At 48.5% G+C, this 19,728-nt stretch overlaps 1 protein-coding gene across 4 annotated transcripts in view; it reads right to left on the bottom strand.

Annotated features, from left to right (window-relative positions):
- NRP2 (neuropilin 2) overlaps positions 1-19,728 on the bottom strand; it is a 115,502-nt gene that overhangs the window by 91,727 nt on the left and 4,047 nt on the right. For all 4 annotated transcript variants that reach the window (XM_047720842.1, XM_047720844.1, XM_047720845.1 and 1 more), the window contains exon 2: positions 8,392-8,569. In XM_047720842.1, the coding sequence (XP_047576798.1) occupies positions 8,392-8,569 (178 nt within the window). The remainder of the gene's footprint in view (positions 1-8,391; positions 8,570-19,728) is intronic.

Here is a 19,728-nt window from a genome sequence, read left to right as displayed (position 1 = left end):
GTAGACGGAGACCGTCGACAGAGCATCCCAGAAAGAGCTCTTTCTCCTTGACTGCCCTGCTGGCATCCGGAGGTGACCCCACAGCAGGAAGAGGCAAAGAAAAGAGTAAGAGACGGAAGAGGAAAAGAAAAGACTTGTCAGAGATATCTAAGGAAATCAGAGAGGGCTCAAATACCTAAGTATGGGGACAGTGGGTGATAGCTCTCAGTACAAGGACATAGACATATAAAGGCAGCTTTGGGTGGTGGGCCTCCAATTCCAGCCATTACTGTCTGTGAGATCTCTCTCACAGTGTACCTACCTGTTAAATGGGAATAACGCAGTACCTAGTCATTCATTGTATATGTGTGTATATATATATACACACAGAGAGAGAGAGAGAGAGAGTGTCAAGATGCTTGATTACAAAGGTAGGAAAAAAAGCATAAAAAAATCATGTGGATTTCTTTCATCATGTGAAGTCTTTTGATAGCTTCCCAAACCTAAGCCCAGTTCACATGTTTTTCTTTCTTCTTCTTTTTAAAAATTTTATTCTGACCCAGCTAACATTTTTCAGGGATTTTCCTTCTAGGGAAAAAAAAAAAAATTCTGATTATGTAAATTAAATACAACCATCTACTCTGCAATCACTGAGATGAGTTGTGAGGCCCTAGGTTTTATAATGAAGGTCGATTATGAAAGCTCTTTTCTGGAAGGAAAGACAAGGGCAGCTATCATGTATATATTTTTTTCTGGGATGATTTATCCAGGCCGAAGTAGAAGAATGGAATTAAATTATCTATTGAGTTTCTCTTAATCCAAAGGTTTCAATCCCCCTGCCATTAAAATGGAAAAAACAAAGAGAACATCGTATTTGCTATAGGACTCATGACTATAGGAAAATACACAAACCACTTTTTGAGAAAAATCTAATTTTCTTACTTGGTCTCTTTCGTCGTCCTCTTTATCCCCTCCCCACCCTGAGCTCCCACTGAATTTCTGAAGACAGACTCTCACCCGGTGTAATTAGCTAGGAGAATTACATGCAGTTACATGGGGTAAGATGCTGGCCCTCTGGGACAGCTGGGTTCAGAGAAGGTGCCAGGGCTGAGAGGCAGAACAAGTGGGATTGTGGATTAGAAAACCTCAAGTGATTTTCTCAATCAGGAGATAAAATGCATTGTTAAGAAGGACTTCCACAGCAAAGCTTGCGTTTGGAGCATGGCGATTGCAACATCGTGTATTTAAAAACAAACTGCCAAAAATAACCGTGGTCCCAACTGCTCTTTAACCTTGGTGGGAGGAGGAGAACAATCTGTGATGTTTTTTTCCCACTTCTCAGCAAGCAGAGTTGCTGGGTGGAGTCCTTGGTCAAGGTCGGTGTGCCGGGGTCCGCCGCAGGCTGAGCCGGAGTCAGCTGGGCTGCCCATTTTAGTGCACCATGTACCTGCGGCGGGGGGGGGGGGGGGGGGGGGGGGGGGGGTCTGTTTCTGTCATTAGTAGGGTTGTTGCAACACAGAAAAATATTGCTGCTCATTGGCTCCTTGGGGGAATCAGAATATTTCTGTGGTTGGGCAGGCAGTAAATCTATAATAATGTCATGAGTAATCAACGTGAAGCTCTCTCCTGAGTGCAAGGCACTCTCTTGAACCAGAGAACTCACACTCTGTTTCGATTTCTGGAGACTCAGGTGGACTCCAGCTGAAGCCACGCCTCCACTTGGGCAGTGTTTAGAGAGTCCTATGTAGGAGTAAATGGAGAGGTGGATTTTTCCAGGTTCGGGCATTAAACTGGGGGGTCGGAGGGGGTGTGTCCCAGGACATAAGGTGTGAAATTGTAGAGACCCTGGTCAGGGAGGTTGGGAACAGCAGAGGGTGCTTAAAAGTCCTAGTCTTACCCGCTTCCTGACCCTAGCCTTTCTCTAAGATGGTGGAAGTCGGCTGGCCAGGAAAAAAATTCAATAGCTTTGCTCAGGCACTCTTCAGAGAAAACAAGTTTTGTTGATCATCAAGTCACAAGAATGGCCTTTTGATTACTGTGGTTCCCTAAGGCATCAAATTGTTTCCCTGTCTTGTCTTTGATGTGATGTTCTTTACCTGGACCACCAGAGATATATACCTCTGCTCTGTCTGGCTAACTTCTTTGGGATTGGTGCAGGCATCACTTCCTCCAGGGAGCCTTCCCTGATCTCCCCAGCCTACGCTGGGTCTCAGTGCTGGCGGCTCACATAATCAGGCCCACTGCATATCCCCAGGCAGTGCGCACAGTGCTGGGGGACACGTGGAGCCTAAGAGTAGAGCACAGGTCGCAAAGGAGGGCATTCTGGCTTCAAATCCCTTCCCCACCCTTCCATTGAGTGGGACCTGGGGCCAGAAGTTAATCTTTAAGTCCAAGTTTCTTCATCTGTAAAATGGGAAGAGTAACAAGGACTTCACATTTTTGTGATCAATGAGATGATGTATATGGAGCACTGAGCAAAGTGCTGGTCTCAGAGGTGAAGCTCTAGACGTGGTAGCTTTATCATCAATAACCATATATTTTTAACATTCTTTTTTTTTTAAGATTTTATTTATTTATTTGACAGAGAGAGATCTCAAGTAGGCAGAGCAGCAGGCAGAGAGAGAAGGGGAAGCAGGCTGAGTAGAGAGCCCGATGCGGGGCTCGATCCCAGGACCCTGAGACCATGACCTGAGCTGAAGGCAGAGGCTTAACCCCCTGAGCCACTCAGGTGCCCCTAACATTATTTTATTTTATTTTATTTTTTAAAGCAAGAGAGAGCGTGTGAGAATGCGGGGGACGGGGAGGGGCAGAGGGAGAGAAAAAGAATCTTAAGCAGGTTCTACATTCAGCATAGAGCCTGACATGGAACTTGAACTCAGGACCCTGACAGCATGATCTGAGCCAAAAATCAAGAATCCGACACTTAACCAGGTGAGTCACCCAGACACCCCAGACTTGCTCCCAAACTCTTAGCTCCATGAAGACAAAGAATATGATATACTCATCAGTGCATTCCCAATGCTATCATCATGTGTGGCACATGGTAGGCGTTTAGTCACTATGGATGAATGCATGGTTTATTGCCATTTCACTGGTGAAAGGCTGAGTCACAGAGAGCTTAGTGACCTCCGTAAGCCTGTGTCTCATCCTCCTGCTCTCATTATATCACATCACGTGATGGATGCATAGGGCAGACCGTTCCGTCTGCTTCCAGCATGGGCTCCTGCCACATTGACCTACGTCCTGGCAACTCAAATGTAAAAATACGCAACAATCCTGTGCATGCACCTGCTTACTACTCTAAGACCAGGTGTCCTGAGGGCACAGAAATGGAATATGTAGTCCATGCCCTTAGAGAATTTACACACTCAGAACATAACACGGACCACCCATGAACTAAAGGCAAGCCAGCAAATCAAGGCAATACGCAATGCTCTGGGAGTTCGGCCTTGGGAACCATAAAAGAGAACTGGGAGAATCAAGGAAACAGAAGGGAAGACGAAGGGAGTGTGCGGCTGGTCCCTGTGGAGGGGAGAGGGAGGAGGGTCCAAGCACTGGGCACTCACAGGGTCTTGTGCAGATATAAGGTTCTCTTTGGCTGTTTGTTTAGAATGGAGGATGCTCACGGAGCACAGGAAGTCGCTGTCGGCTGGGTGGGGAGGGGCTAGATTATTGAGATCTGGTCCATTCCCTCTGTAGACCATAATCAGTTTATCAACCTGGGAAGCTGCTGCCTCTCTAGGATATCATCCCTTACTTTGGGAGAAATAGGCAAGTCTAAGATTTAAAGAGCTCCTCTGGCCAAAAATACAGGGGCTCCTTGTTTATCCAGCACACTTAGCTAAAGGCCAAATATCCCTAAACCTCCAGTATCCAGAACATGGGTGGGCTTTGGGAGGATGATTTCAGAAAAGACCTTGAGGGGGCATCTGGGTGGCTCAGTGGCTTAAGGCCTGTCTTTGGCGCGGGTCATGATCCCAGAGTCCTGGGATTGAGCCACACATCAGGCTCCCTGCTCAGCGGGGAGCCTGCTTCCTCCTCTCTCTCTGCCTGTCTCTCTGCCTACTTGTGATCTCTGTCTGTCAAATAAATAAATAAAACCTTTAAAAAAAATAGAAAGAAAAGACCTTGCAGACCTCAGCTGGTGCCAGGATTCCGTGCACTGATGCTTTTCACACTCTGTCCCTGGGGGTGTGCCCCAGAGCCTGCTCCACCGTGAGCTTGGTGGACTGAAGCCGAGCAGACATGCTGGCCCTGGATGACACTGGCTTCGGGCAGAGCCGAGACCCCAGACCCAGAACTTCCCAATGGACAGCAGGATCTCTGGAAGCAATATCCATACAACACAATGAAAGAGTAACACAAGTCAGAAGAAGGCGGCTCCGGGAGGCAGGCATACACCTCACAGGAAGTGACAGCAAGAGTACTGACAGGAAAAAGTCACAGACTTTCCCCTGACAAAGGACAACGGTGTTAATGTGGTTGCTAATTCATTGCGTATCCACACAAACAAGACACAGCAATCTTGCGAAGCACTTATGATCAGCTTTGCAGGTGAGGAAACTGAGGCCTGGGAAGTTTAGAAGGTCAACAAAAACTCAACTCTCAATCTCTCGGATCCAAATTGGACAAAACCTGGCCTGGGTCACAAAAAGCGAAATTTGAAATTAGAGGCCTGAATCATGAAGCAGAAGTTGACTCCCCTTACTGCTGGTTTTGTTCAAGAAGACAGGGAAGTGTGGTACAGGATTTAGAATGTTCTTTATCCGAAATCCTTTCAAAAGAGGACAGTGGAACTCTAAATGAGTAGGTCCGAGTATCTAAACATTTCCCTTGGACGGAGCGCAGCTCTCCCGTGGAAAATGAGATGCCGAATGCATGCCTAAAATCACTCGCATAAACTTCGTGTGGGCTTTTTGTTCTTTCAAGAAATGTTCTTTTAGGTCTTCCTACTGGTTTGCACACTTGGTGAAGCATGTTTTCCGAGACACCCATCTGGAAATGACCAATTCTTAACAGCGCCCAGACTCTCGGTTTGGGTTTTCCTTGGGCCTCTGGGCTGGGGAGGGAGGCCATGCTGGTCTGAGGCCTCATGAATAAGTTGTGTATCATATGCAGGTGGGTGTTCTTAAAAAAAACGCATGTATCTTAGATTTCAGAAATGGAAAAAGATTCAAGTCTGTGTACATATGTTCCCAAAGCCCTCTAGTGTCCCGCCTACTGCTGGCTGACTCAGGGGAAAAGCAGTAGTACCCTCTTCCTCACCACAGGGAATGAGTGGTTCTTCCCTGTTGCCTCAGAGGACCCTGAGTCCTGCCCTTTGGTCCCTTGGCCACATCTACGTGGCCAGGCCACAGGGGCCTCTGGTTTCTGCCCACAGAGAGCAGCCTGTGGGTGCTGGGGGTTTGGATTCCTGCTCACAGCCCGAGGGAGGAGTCAGAGAGCTCCCCACAGATGGTGGTGGCCTGGGACCGCGCTGACTCAGGCAGAGCTGGGGCTGTGAGGGAAAGTTTCCAAGCAGACAGCAGGCTTCGGTAGAACAAAACGGACAAGCGGCTGTTCAAGGGAAAAGGCCTGTCTGGGGTTTACTTTTCAGGGGCTCCACCTTTGGGTTGAGGATTTCAAGACACAGAGAGCCAAGGGCCCAGGGAGCTCCGGGCCGGGCCTGCTCCTGGATCTCGGGGCAACCTCTGCCCATTACCCCCACAGATGTGAGGAGGGGATGGTGCTGTCCGCGGCCGGCCCTTCCTCCAGTGTGGGGCTGGCTGCTTCCTGGTGCTCTTATTCACTTTCCTTTCTGTAGGGGTGTTGCTGCTGTGCCCTGTCAGGAGGAGGACAGTGCAGGCGGTTTTCCCTTGGTAAGCATCCATCCACGCTAGGGGCCTGGAGAGCCAAGTCCAATTCAAAACATGCACCGGAAATGAAAAGAGAAAGGAGTCTAATTTCCTTTGGTAGTCAGCGCTTTCCAAACCCAGGAGTTCCCTTGGACTGAAAAGGACAGAAGGGGGAGAGAGAAGGCACCAGACAGAACTTCGAACACTTCAATAAGGTTAATTGTTCCTCTCACCAGCTAGTGGTACAAGGCCGTGGGGGAGTAGAAGCTCATTTATTCTGAATGCAAATGGCCAGGGAAGAATGTTAAAAATACCTTGCAGAGTGAGAGATTGAGAGAACCGGAAGTGTCTTTCTACATACAAGAATCAACAGGAATGACAGAGAAATGGGGAACAGAGGGGAAAGGGGGGAGGGAGAGAGAATTAAGGACGAGGTTAAGTAGCGGAGGCCTGACCCCAGCAGAGCCTTTCTGATAACATGGCACTGGGGAAAAGAGAACCCAGAAAGATTTTTTTTCTGACCTTCCTGACCTTTTCAGTTCAAGCCAGAAGCATCCATGGGGGAGTGGGGAGAAAAACAGGAAGCTGCTTAGTAAGGATGATAAGCCAGAAGATAACGTGCAACTTCTCCGCTTCCCCTACTCCAAGTCCCACAAGAGCTTGTCCCCTTTTGCTGCTGGAGACTCCAGCAACCTGAGTTCTCCCCACCTAGGGGGCTGAGTCCTGGGTGGGGGAAGGCAGACCCTGCGGCCCCAAACAGGGCAAGAGCATGTTTTCCTGGCCTTGCTTACTTCCCTAACATGTGTTAAGCCATGCTCACTAGGCTCCCTGAGTTCTTCCTTCCAAAAGCCATGCCTTCCTGTCCTGCCACTATGAATATACATAAGAGGACCGCTTAGCAATTTCCCTGGGAGATTTGCTGGCATAAGCATAACAGAATTTGGCCCTCGGTAGACAGAGGTGCTTAGTCAAATTTCTCTGAGCTCAGACCTAAGCTCCCTGTGCATTAGGCTCCAGTCTGTGCCAGCCTCCTGCAGCCCAGCCAAAGACACTGGGAGCAAAAACACCCAATACAGAAACCCTTGCTGAAGTCCCCTGCCGGGACTCAGCAGGACTGAGATGCTGTAGGAGTGTATCAGGCTGTGCATTTTAACTTAAACAAAGAGGAACTGATGAGTTACCCTATGTCATCCACTGAGTCAAGAGTAGATCTGGGACTAGAAAATCCGTCTTATGACTGTTCGTCACATGAGGCAGCCATCCCAGACACCCTCTGGTTTTCAGCGCAGACTACCTCTTGCTAGGAGAAAACCATTATGTAGGCGTGAAGTAGTCCTAGGAGGATAACAACAACATCAGTTCACCGCCTCTCAGTCTAGCCCTGGTTCAAGGGCGGGCCTTGTCTCCTCCACCAGGACGCATGAGCCTGGAGGTAGGCCTGCTCCCTTGCACTTTTCTCGCCAGCTGGCCCCTTTATGAATTTTTCCATCCTTGCGACACCTCGGTCACAAGGAATGTCCAGACTGTTTAGGAATCGTAACGGGACACTGAACACCCAGTGGCACATCGTTGGGGCACATTTGGAGCAGGATGTGATCATCGCTACCTTCTTTTCTGCACCGAAAACTCACACTATTGTTTCAATGAGCAAAGACTTTCGGATAGAGCCCACTAGAAGGTGCAAAGTACATGCACATCCTTGACATTGCAATGCTACCTGCTCCTTCACCTTAATTTAAGGGACCGTGGGGTCAAGAAGACATTTCTAAAGCACTCATGGGTGTCTGAATGCCCACTTGGTATCTCCCAAGCTGCACATTTCCAAGGTAGCAGGACTGGTGTTAATGAGACCAGCCAAGCCTCCTCGGGGGACTGACAAGCTCTCTGGGCTTCAGTTTTCTCATCTGCAGAATGTTAGCCCTGACCACACCAATGTCCCAGGGCCACCATGAGGACAGGACGGAGGGATACTTGTAAAGCAATTAGAACGGTGTCGGTGACATAAATCCGTACAACCAGCTTTGAGACTCCAACCTGTGCGGCACACGTAATAAGAATCAGTGCGAAGCTTAAACCTACCAGTGTAGACTCAGACTTTTAACTCTCTTTCTGTAAGGAAACCAGCAGCCGCTTCACAACAGAACAGCCTCATCCTCCAGGGCTGGAAGCTGAGGAAGTCTCCTTGCGGGGACCTGGTACTAGTTCTGTGGGGTTTCTACATGTGGTGGCAGTGGTGGAAATGGGGAGAGCTCCAAGGGGAAAGTAAATCCGGAGGTCAAGAGCTGGTATAGTGCAGTCTACCCCTGGCTCCTAGATGGGATTCTCCTCCACAACCCACTTTGAAGACAGGGTACGCTTCTCTACCCTCTTCACTCAAGAAGGCTCTTTCCTCCATACTATGGGATCCCCTAAGGCTTTATTTCTCCTGGAAGACAATGTCATCTCGAGGTTTCCCTCTGGGGCCCCTGTTCAGCAGGTGGGTTAGGGGGGCTGCCATTAGGCAGCAGAAGGGGCGGGAGCCTGGGGACAGGGGGAGGGTGGGAGTGGGTGTCTCACGGATCTCCAATCAGGCGCTTACTTGCAGTCGTGTTTCTCAATCTCGAAGTGAGGGTTGAAGTTGAGGACAATCTTCTGGTTGGGTTCAGGGGCGTAAACAATCCACTCGCAGTTCTGGTGGGATGGGTAATCCTGGGGGTAACCAGGGGAGGTGATGTAGCCAGCATCTTTGGAATTCAAACGACCTCCACAGGGTGAGTCTGAAAGAAAAGTCAAAGAACCCAAAGAACTTCAAATATGCTACGGCCTCTTTTTTGCCCCCCCCCCCCCCCCGCCTTCTCTTCCCTACCACTGGCTGATTAAAACTGTTTTACAAACCTTTTATGGCAGTCCAGAAGACTAACCTACTTACTCACTCAGTGGAAGAGATTACTTCAACTCATCCTCCCTGCCACTCACCACACACACACACACACACACACACACACACACACACACTCAGATGCGCACAATCACACACGTTCCCCAAATGAAAATATTCCAGAAAATGATCGTAAATATTCCCAATTACATGCACTGATGTGGAACAAACAAGAGAGCTATAAATGTAACTTGCCCCCTGCCTTTCCTTGTCTCCTCTCCTTGGCCCATCTCCTTCTTGTTCAAACCTCTCCTCTCCATCGTTATCTCATAAATCCTTCATTTCAGTCAGTGTCTCCCAGCCCAGCCCAGGCAGCCAGAAGCAACGGCTCCGGGAAGTGACAATAGTGGTTTTGTGGTGCCGACCCACAAGCAAGCCTGGTAACAATTACATGTGATATGGAGGAAACACTTTCAGCTTTGGGCCAGAATAGGCCCTGGAGGGTGATTTTAGTTTCTTCTTCTTCTTTTTTTTTTTTAAGGAAAAAAAAAAAAGCAAAAACCCCAAACATTTAATTCCACATACACCACAAATTTGATTTATTATTTCATTATACACCGAGTGGAAAAAATCTGCATTAGAGAATTCACTGGCTCTGACCTCAGAGCTCCCACAAAAGTGCTTTGTGTTTTTCCCTTGCTTTCTAGCCCAACGGCCCTCCTGCCTCGTCACCACCACCAGAGTGTGCTGCTGCCTTGTCCAGGCCAACCAGTCACCAGCCACTTGAAAGGCCACTGCAGGGGGGTAGCCGCCCCTCTTCCCAGCAGTGCCCCGGCTGGAGGTAAACAGCTTCCTGTGGGCCAGGAGGCAAGGGGGCGACTTCAAAGGCAGAAAAGGTAGGTGATGACATTTGAAGAATCTCATCTATTTGGGAGTGTAATCCCCAGGAGGGGTTCCGGGGAAATGGGGGGTTTTGCTTAATACCACCTTAGAACCGAGGACCGGAAGGCACGAGAGACCTGGAAATATTCAGAAGCCTCCCGGAGACCTTCCTGCGATGTGTGCCTCTCCGAGCATCAATCAGGATTTAATATCGCCATCTGCATGGAGCAGCGTGGGCCCGTGAATTATGTATCACGGCTCAGCATCTACCCTACAGGACGGGCTCTTTCTCCTGCGTTCGCTCTTTGAGGGAAAGGGTCATGCATTTTTTAACTCTACAGGTGCACTTTACTATTCCCCACGTCTGTTGGCATTACTGTCTTCCAGACCTCTGCTTTAGATTACCAGCCTGACAGGCTTTAAATGCATAAAAGATGGGCAGGCCGCACAATGGCGGTGGGACACACAGATCCGCACAAGTAGCCTTTTAGGCATCGTGCCTCTGCGAGCTCAAACTGTGCCGTGTTGAACTGCCCAGAATCTAATGGATTCGGGTTCCATTTCCTACTGGGTGGAAAACAAAAGCAGGCCATTTCCTCTGGCTAGCAGAGCCCACACCATCCTCTAACTAATGACCCTGCACCCTCCCCAGTCCTGCAGGACAATAGGCTCAGCCCTCCCGCGGACTGAGAGGAGCCCCCACCCCGGGCCTGGACCGCCCATTCCTCCGCAGCCAATCCCCGCAGGCTTGCCCACACCCGGGCCATGCTGGGCGCCCAGCACCTTCCAGCAAGTCAAACTGGGGCCAGTTGATGCTGGCTCATGCACTTGCGATGGGGCTGAGAAGGAACCTCTGAGAAAGCAGAGGTGTGGGGACTTCAGACCACCAGCTGCTCTTACCAGGTTGGGAGGGGGAGGGGGTTTCTCCCCGGTAGAGCTTCTCTGCCAGCTGTTTTGCTCAAGACCGTAGCCCTGACTAGCACACTCACTCCCAAACCACCCCACTGGCCTTGGAACTCTCCAGAAGGAATGGGAGCTGAGCTCCTGTGAAGGTTTCTACATCACCCACACTCTCTCCCTCCCTCTCCCTCCGCTGCTCTCCTCTCCAGCCACTCCCAAAAGGAGAACTTCTCCCTCAATCTCCCCTTTCCCCCCAAGTTCAAGCTTTTTTAGGAATCAGACCAGGCACACATAAACAGCGATCAAGGCAGGAAACTTCCTCATAGGAAGGTTTCATTTCTCATCCACACCAGGAGTAACCACTTCCCCTGCTCAGAAAAAACTGAAATTACGTACAACCCATAGCGGATAGTCTGTATTTTCCGCAGTAAAAACTTAATGGAAAGAAAAATGAGTAACTCGTTTCTTTTTTTTTTTTCCTGTCCTTTTTTTATCTGAAGAAAATCAAGGCATTTTATTAAAATTTTTGAACACTCATTAAAACATCTGTTTTGCTTTGGTGTAGTTAACCCTTTCAATACCCAAGCCTGTATAAACTCTCATTCCTGTTTGGATGGCACTCACACTGAAAAGCAGACACACACACATAGATACCGAGCAGAAGTCAGGGACACACACCTATTAGAAAGTCACACTTTAGGCCCGTACACGCTTTCACACCGCTCGAAAATATCACACGTCGTTTGCACAGACACATAGCCACCAAGATAAATACTATCATTTCTGCCTCTGTTTTTCTTAGAGAGAACTGAATCCTGGAAAGATATCAGTAAAACTTGTAAAGAAAACACACTGAATCCTTCCACACGTCTTCTTGATCATTGATATCTCATTTCCAGGTTTGGGGAATCTTCATTTCTTGAACACAAACACGCCCCCAGTAGAAATGAACTCTACTTTGTTCTGAAGAGCTCTACCGCCCATTACTCTGGGGGTCTGTCTTGTGTCCCAGAAGGAACAGCATAAATGCTGTCTGTCCTGTGTCAGAGGAGTCCGGGCAGAGCCAGAGAGTTGAACTCAAGGGCAAATCCCTTTAGGCCAATCTCCACATACAGAAGGGAAGTTGGAGCCACTGGGCCTGTTCGGTGAGTTGACAAGGGACTTCTTTCTTCAACTATTTCGTGAGTACCTTTCACCTGGGGCAAATTCATTTCCCAAAAAGAAGGCAGACCCTGGCTGGGGCGGTTCAGAGAGGGTTTTCTCCTCCATCTGTGAGGGCAGCCCGAGGCACGAGCCAGCTCAGGCCAGATAAAGACCTGGGAGGGGGGCAGAATAAAAGGATTAAGGTGACACCTCCAGACCTAATTGGAAAGAAGGGGAACAGTAAGTCCTAAAGTCCGTCCGGAAGGTCTGAGGATTTTTTTTTTCCCCCATGATGAGCATTTAGGTGTTTTTACTTGACATGTAAAATGTCAGATGATTTCTGACATTTATATCCTCCAGTCTCTCTCTGTTTTTTTGTTTTGTTTTGTTTTGTTTTCCTCTCCTCCTCAGGTGCCCTCATCTTGCTGGTGGCTGAGGTACCATCTGAAGCCGCCTAGAGGTAACCGGGCTCTGCATCAGGTAAAGTGATTTTGTACCCGCCGGCGGGCAATTCTGAGCCACTCACTCTGACGGCTTCCGAAGGAACCCACCCTTCTCAGGAACCTAAATTTAAGCCAAACCACTAGTTCCTTGGTAATATCTGATTTTTAGGAAGTAATGAGAAGGAAAAGAAAATATTTTAAAAAATCTGGTCTGCCTTCTAAGGAAATTCAGCTGGAGTTGTTCTAAAGGAACACTGTAGGGCCTGCGCTTGACACTAAGGTTCACTAAGGAAACCCTGACGGCTGCGAATACTTTTAAATCATTAGAATTACAATGGCTCACCCCAGGCCGGGCGGAGGCACCAGGAGACACCAGCCAACAGCCTGCTGGCAGTCCCCCAGCAAAAGAACAGTCCTATCCCGGGCTTAGCTGAATGGAAGGAAAACGTCCTTGGCCCAAACAGGGAAATTTAGGACTGGCTGAACATGGGACTGGAGTCAGGTTGTGGTCAGAGGTGGGTCCAAGAGAATAGGACCGAGCTACTGGAAAGGGAAGCGGGGTGGTCCCATGGTAGCAAGAAGAGGCCAGTGGATTCCTCTCAGCTTCCTACACTGTAATTCAGTGGGAGGATTAAACCAAGTGGGTAGTTCTCAAAGTTCTTCTTTGAAGAGTTTGTTTTCTCTTTGAACAAAAAAAGTCTACCCAGAACTCCAATGTCCAAAGCAGGTAGAAGGAAGTGGGGCTCTCTTGGGTGCAGGATAGGATGGCGAGAAGGGTGTAGAATCCGGTCCCCTCAGTTCCCTTGTCACCTCTGCTGGGCTTTGGGGAGCACAGTTTGAAACTCACTGAACTAGACCCCAGTTCCCTTGTTACTTTAAAACACCTTGTACAAGAGAAGGGATAGAAGGATTAGAAGACATCCATTTCTCGTATATCCCTGAGGGTCAGATGGAGAGGAACAGTCGGTTTCATTTTCCCTGACAATAACAGACTTTATTTCCTCTATAATTTATCCTTTATCCACAGCATAATCCCATCCTGTTCGTACTTCCAAAGCACTGCTTTCATTTCATTATTAGCAGCAAGCAAAGAAGCAGCCCTTTCTCCTCCTTAAAAAGAGAGACGGTTGTCACCTTGCCACTTCATTAGCAAGAAGTCTTGTCTTCAACGTGGTCTCACCACTGACAAGCTGTGTGGCCTTGGGTAAGTCAGGAAACACCTCTGAGACTTTGTTTTCTCATCTATAAAATGAGAGGAGCGATTCTAAAGGTCAGTTTCAGTTTTTAAATTCAAAGCCCCTATGATGAGGTGGGGAAAAGATCCCATAACCCCATAGATTGAACCAAAAATTGCAAAGGCTGTCTCCCCACCTAGAGAACAAGACCTTTACTCAAGGTGTCACTCCTGTTTCATCTGTTTGGTAAGCCTTGAAACAACCTCTAGGATTTTTCCGACGAGCACGCCTGTCTTGCATTATGGAGAGTTCAAATGTCTTTTAATCACATTAGCCCTACTGACGTGAGTTTCTTTCCTTAACCGAGTCTGTAGCTGCAAATATTGTGGATACGCAGTTCTGTGTGTCAGCATGTGAGCAACACCGATACATAAAAAGGAAGACCAAAAAGTTTCTTCAAATCCCTTGGCTGAATCATCTAATCTCCCTGCTCAGGGTTTTAACCAAATTTTGCTCACTAACCCTGGATAAGCTGCTTTTTAAGAGTTATTTCTGTGAGCCGAGGCTGGATTTTGTTTTATTCAAAGCGACTTCGGTCTGTCACAAGACAGTCTCATAAAATCTGTATCTTGGCTTAAACTGGGAAGAAATGAGCCAATCCATCAGCCCAGGAATGCGGTTGTTTGACCACTTCCTAAGGCAACTGGAAAGGGATGCAATCTATTCAATTTATGGGGCCGGGTGGCAGTGAGTGATGCACTCCTGAAGGCACAGCAAATGGAAATCCCTGTGAACTTTTGCAGTGATAAAGTTCAAAATCTGAATAAAAGAACCTCTGGGAGGGTAGGAAGGAGGGGACGAGAGGGCGGGAGGGAAAGGCAGCACGCAGGCAAGAAGAAACGAGTAAGGAACCAGGCAAGCGCCCTCTTCGAAAACACCTCCAATGGATTCAGCGAGGACAGAACCGGGAATTGGGTCTGGAAAGGGGACCTTTGGAAAAAATCACTTCCCTTTAATCTGGATTCTAAAAATGAACCTTCATGTAATCGTTAAAAAAACGTAAGTTTGATGTGATTACCTCCTCTGACCTCGAATCATGCCACCTGTGGTAACCTTGTTATTTGTCATCTTATATCATAAACAAATGCAATTCCAATAGGGCAGCCAATATAATATCATTAGTTTTTATTTATGTCCACTCTTTTCCAGTCCTCATTGCAAATGCAATTTTGATGCCATTGATGAGAGATGTGGGATTACAATGCCTGCCCATTTCAATAGACATTTGGGGAAGGAAATAGAGGAAGACTAATTTTGAGGTCTCTCCAAAAACCAAAGGAGAAAAAAAGGTAATATAATTTTTTTCCATTTATTTGGATTAAGCGAACCAAAGGCTTATGGTGAGACATCAGGGGCTCCCATTGGTTAGTGAATGAAATCCAAACCCCTTGGCCTAGCAATGGGGCCTTGCGTTTAGCCTAATGAATCATTTCTGACCTTATTTGCAATTATTTCCCTCCACACATTCCAAAGTGCAGCTTCTGAGTGTTCCCCAAATAAACCCAGTGCCCATTTCTCAGTTTTTTTTTTTTAAGATTTTATTTATTTATTTATTTGACAGAGATCACAAGTAGGCACAGAGGCAGGCAGAGAGAGAAGAAGAGAAGCAGGCTCCCCGCTGAGCAGAGAGCCCGACATGGGACTCGATCCTAGGACCCGATCCCAGGACCCGATCCCAGGACCCTGGGATCATGACCTGAGCTGAAGGCAGAGGCTTTAAGCCACCCAGGCACCCCTCACTTCTCAGTTCTCATCTTCCCCTGGTACCCCTTCCCAGCTCTAATGCCCATCCATCCTCTCAGTCTAGGCGCTCATACCAGGTCCCCCTCCCTGGTCTCCCACACCAAGAGTACTCTTCTAGCCTCCATATCTAGAACCTCTGAGACCAAAGCTCTTTAACATCTTCTAAGGTGTGTGAGGGCTCGGGACACCCTTATCCCTTCCTCGGGACCACAGCAACTTGACAGCATGACTCCTTCCTCATTCATCTTTAGTGAACTTTATAGGATCAAACCCAGAGCCTTGCCCAAAAGTCAGACTCTGAGGGATTAATTCACCAACTGCTAGTTGACTAACATAGCAACGAAAGTATCGCTAACCAGCACAAACTCTGAGGAAGCTTTATCCAAACTGTTTTGCTTCTCTAGTACTACCCTTCCTTCCCAACCCAACTGTGTGCTGTTAAACGCGAAGATTTTTTAGTGGTGAACTGAGAGTTCCAGTTAACGTGTTTGGGATCATGATACCTGGTCATAAGTCAAGGCTGAGTTATGTGAACCTGGTCTCCAAAGGACACTCTAAACCCCGGATAATAATGTTGCAGTTCAAAGGATATTTACATTTTAATCCTAGTGATGGTAGAAATAATTTATCTGAGCGTTTCCTCACCCCCTGACTCTCTCATTCTCTCGAAGGTGAGTTCTAGATAGTTGTTACCCATAGCACCAGGAAGAGGCACGCTCCTACTTCATCACTAAACAGGTTGCTGGTAATCAATGATCTCTTCCGTCTACCCATCCCTCCCCTATCTCCCTGCCCTTGGCCCCCAAGATGCCTCTTGAGGCACATCTGTTTTATTTTTCCCCTTCATCAAAACAATTATTATTACTACCGCTCAGCCCCGCAGTTTGCAATTCCCTTTATTTTCTTTGCTGAAAGACTGGCCAGAGCCCAGATCACTGGTTATCAGGATCTTCTGAGGCCCAGAGCAGGGACTCACTGGATATGTGCATTAAGCTGGCTAGCAGCCCCATCCACTGTGGGCTACCGGGGAGAGCTTTCCTTTTGTTATTCCCAGCCCCCTTCCTTTTTCCTGGATTAGATCATGACTCTTTTATGAAGACCCAGAGGGAAATGGGATTATTAAGAGTCTTGCTGGGTAAAAGCTATTTTGTCTTTATGATGACTTTCTTGAGTTCAGCTGCTGAGGGGCCTTAATGCCAGAGTAGAAGTTATTGCACGTTGGGCGGGGAGCACCCTCCACACATGCTCCCTGCTGAGCACACTAGCAGGAATGAAGGATGGAAGAGGAGAAAAGGAAAGGAAAGGGGGAGAGATTAAAAAAAAAAAAAAGTAGAGATGAGAACACCGCCAGCAGAAGAACAAGGCGAGAGAGAGAGAGAGAGAGAGAGAGAGAGAGAGAAAATGCAACAAGGAGATGTAAATCTGAGATGAAAATCCAGCAAAGAATATTGCTCTCTGAAGAACAGTGTGCTGAGAGATCATCTGAAGCTTATGAAACACAGACCAGCGTTCAGTGGGTAAGAGCTGAGAATGATAATTATTTTATTGCAAAAACTCATAAAAATAACATAAACTTATCACAATGGTTATAATGTACTTTCTACGATCATGAGTTCCAGTTAACCTCCCTGAAGCTCTTCTGAGGATAAAGGCCTTCAGAACTGGACCAAGCAGTGCCCTGTGCAACTGCCACAACACAAAACACCCGATGGGGGAAGTAGTACTATCAAACACACTTTACAGAAAAGAAATTGAGGTACAGAGAGACGGAGTGTTCTGGACCCCAGAGCTGGCAAATGGCTGACCTGGCGTTTCAGCCTGGGCAGTCCGGCTGCAGTGCTTTGGAAGCTGGAAAGCCCAAGGCAGGGCTCCCCAAAACTTCTATGTGACAAACTTATTTATTGGCATTTAGGGAAAGACAAATGTTTTGCCTGGGCGGAAAACTCCCTTGGCTCTTCCCGCCTGCCAGTAATCTCTCCGTTGAAGGCTGGGTGTGGGGAGGGCTGGGAGCCCTTAACCTCTTCTTCCCTCCCTGTACCCACTGGCACCCAGCTCCTTGTCATCCCAGTCCTCTTTCCTGTGTACCGGAAACCAAGGTGTGTCTTCAGGGTGGGAGGGTGGTGTGGATAGGATGTTCGAATCTGAAACCATGTGTCACAACATTGAGGGGTTTTTTGCTGGCAACTCCCATTTCTCTCCTGTCGCCCCAAGCCCACTCATCCCTATCCTAAATGCCACGTTGTTATTGTTCTACTGGATAGGGGAAGCATTTTCAGAAATGGGGGATTTATTTTTATAGCACAGCTGGTCTGCCAAAGGTCACATAATTTGGCAATGTTCCCAGTGGTTAAAAATTAATTTCTTCTTATTAATACAACCAAGGTCCCATAGGATCGGAGCTCAGCCTTATCTAAACTTGACAGCTTCCTAAAGCTTCAGAAGATCCTTTCTCCTGGAGGGCCAGCCATGCTACAGGGCCACTGTGTCTCGGAATCCAGCCTCACCGAGTCCTGTTAGGTAATGAAACCATTAAGCCCCTTGGCCATTTCTCATCAAGGCAGATAAAGCTTTGAAAAATGCTGTAGGCGCTCTAGGACAAACTTAGGCAGGATCTTCCAGGAATGGGTTAATTAAAAAAAAAAAAGTGACTACTTTACCTGGAAGGAAAGGTACAAAGACTTACTTCTGGGGCTCAAACTCATGTCTGCCCCTCAAGGAGGGTGCCACAAAGATCACAGAGTGGCAAATAATGGTCACATGATAAAATACTGCAAATACGTTAATGACAACATGAACTACTGCCCAGATGTCACGTTTCAAGTCCTTTCTCAACAGTGCAAGAAATTAAAAGGTATCATGCTTCTGCTCCAACTTCTAAAAAAGAAAAATCTCCTCTCTATTTCCTAGTCTTTCCCAGCTTGCCAATAAACCTGGCTCTGAATTCCATCAACCAAGAATTGTCCCACACTCTGACCACCGGGTCAGCTCATTCTCTTGATGACTTTAAGAAGCAGCTGAATGAAATGAACGAACAGCACCAGCACCAGGCAGGGACCTCACAATCATCTAGCCAATGGCGTTTCTCCCCACAGATGCCCCCAGGCCCCTCCCAGCCCTTGTTTACATTCATGCCTCATTGCATATGAATTGGCATTCGGACTCCTCTTTTTCTATACTAAGGAAGGTAGGAGCTGACCTCTCGGTGGCAAAATGTGGATTTTACAGTCAACAGCAGGGGATGAGAGCCATTTGGTAGACAGCAGGAGTCCCGTCTACAGAGCCCGGGGTTTCCAAGTTACCGCAGCCTTCCAACCTTACATTTTGCCAGTTGGGTGCTCTGTTTCTTAATCTGAAGGCAGGCACCAAAGTCCAAACCCACCGCGTTGCCTGGGCATTCGCAACCCTACCAGGCACATCCTGGACAAGAAGGTGCTTGCCTGGAGCACTCATGGGGAGCTCTCTTCTTCCCACTGTTTTGCACTGTGTGCTCTGTTGGCAGCTGGAAAGAACTTCACTACCTCCAGTGGCTGCTTATGGGGTAAAGTTTACTGGGCACTGCACTGAACGTGGGCACGAGACCAGTCCCCAGAGCCTAGAGCCGGCTGTCTGTGTACAATCTAGGAGTTCAGAGTTTTGCTTGCAAATCATTACACCTGCTCATAGTCATCCGGCATTTTGGGGAGAGGGGCTAAAAGAGAAATCCTCATCAGGCGCCTAGAACCTCATTGCTTCTCTTTTAGGATTTGTCTGAACCCAGACCTGTCTCCCACAGACAGTTTACACCTCTTATCTGATCATCCACTCCAGACGCAAGGTTGATTGACCGCGTCTGCCCGTGTCCATGGCAATGGTGTTTAAACCCAGGCATAGATCAAAGCTCTGGGGGCGGGAGAGGGAAGATTGCTGGTTATAGGGTCTGGGTTCTTTTGGCCACAAGCGACGTGTCCCGGGGGTGGAGACGTTGGGGCTGGGAGTTGCCACCATCTGAAGAAACCCATTGTCAGGACCTGAACAATTTCCTGAGCAAACCGCAGACCGCCTCCCCCCTCCTCCTCGTCACCCCCCCCCCCCCCCCCCCCCCCCCCCCCCCCGGCCCACGACGATTAACTCGAGCAAAGGGGTGAGTAGTGCCGGGCGCTGACGAGGAGTGGCTAGCGCCAGGGGGCTCTCCTCTCTGTCTGTAGCCGAAAGGAAAGGAGGAGGAGGGAGGGCGGCGAGCCGTGAGCACACGCCAGTACACCAGAGCGTGGATCCCCTCCCCTTTCAGAGAAATTCAACCGGAGCCGCAGAAGCTGCGACACGGATGAGCCGGATCCCCTAAGCTTGCCAGGAAAGCTGATTCCCACCCCACCCCCACGGTTCCCAGAGGAGAGGCCGGTTCATTCCACCTCCCCGCCCCCCCCCGCCCCCCGCCAGCCCCTGGACCTTGCCTCTGCTCTGCGGGCGCCCCCCACCCAGCCGCCGGGCTCCTGGGACCCGGCTGGAAAAACTGCGGTGCAGTCAGCCCGAGGCAAAGGGTGGGGGGCAGCCGTTTAATCACAGCTCGCCTCGCCTCCATTAACTTGTGTTGATATTAAAAAGAAATCAATCAGTGAAAATGAAGCGTTGGCTGTGAATATTTCTCTTTCTCACGTGGAAAAGCAAGAGCGAGAAGGCGGGGGAGGGGAAGCTGACCGCGCCGGCGACTGCAGAGGTTTCTCCCCAGCGGAGAA

This window comes from Lutra lutra, chromosome 3 (genome assembly GCF_902655055.1).
Source record: "Lutra lutra chromosome 3, mLutLut1.2, whole genome shotgun sequence".
Taxonomy (NCBI): domain Eukaryota; kingdom Metazoa; phylum Chordata; class Mammalia; order Carnivora; family Mustelidae; genus Lutra; species Lutra lutra.
Note: the sequence above shows the minus strand (reverse complement) of the source record. Positions and strands in the feature narration are given on the sequence as shown.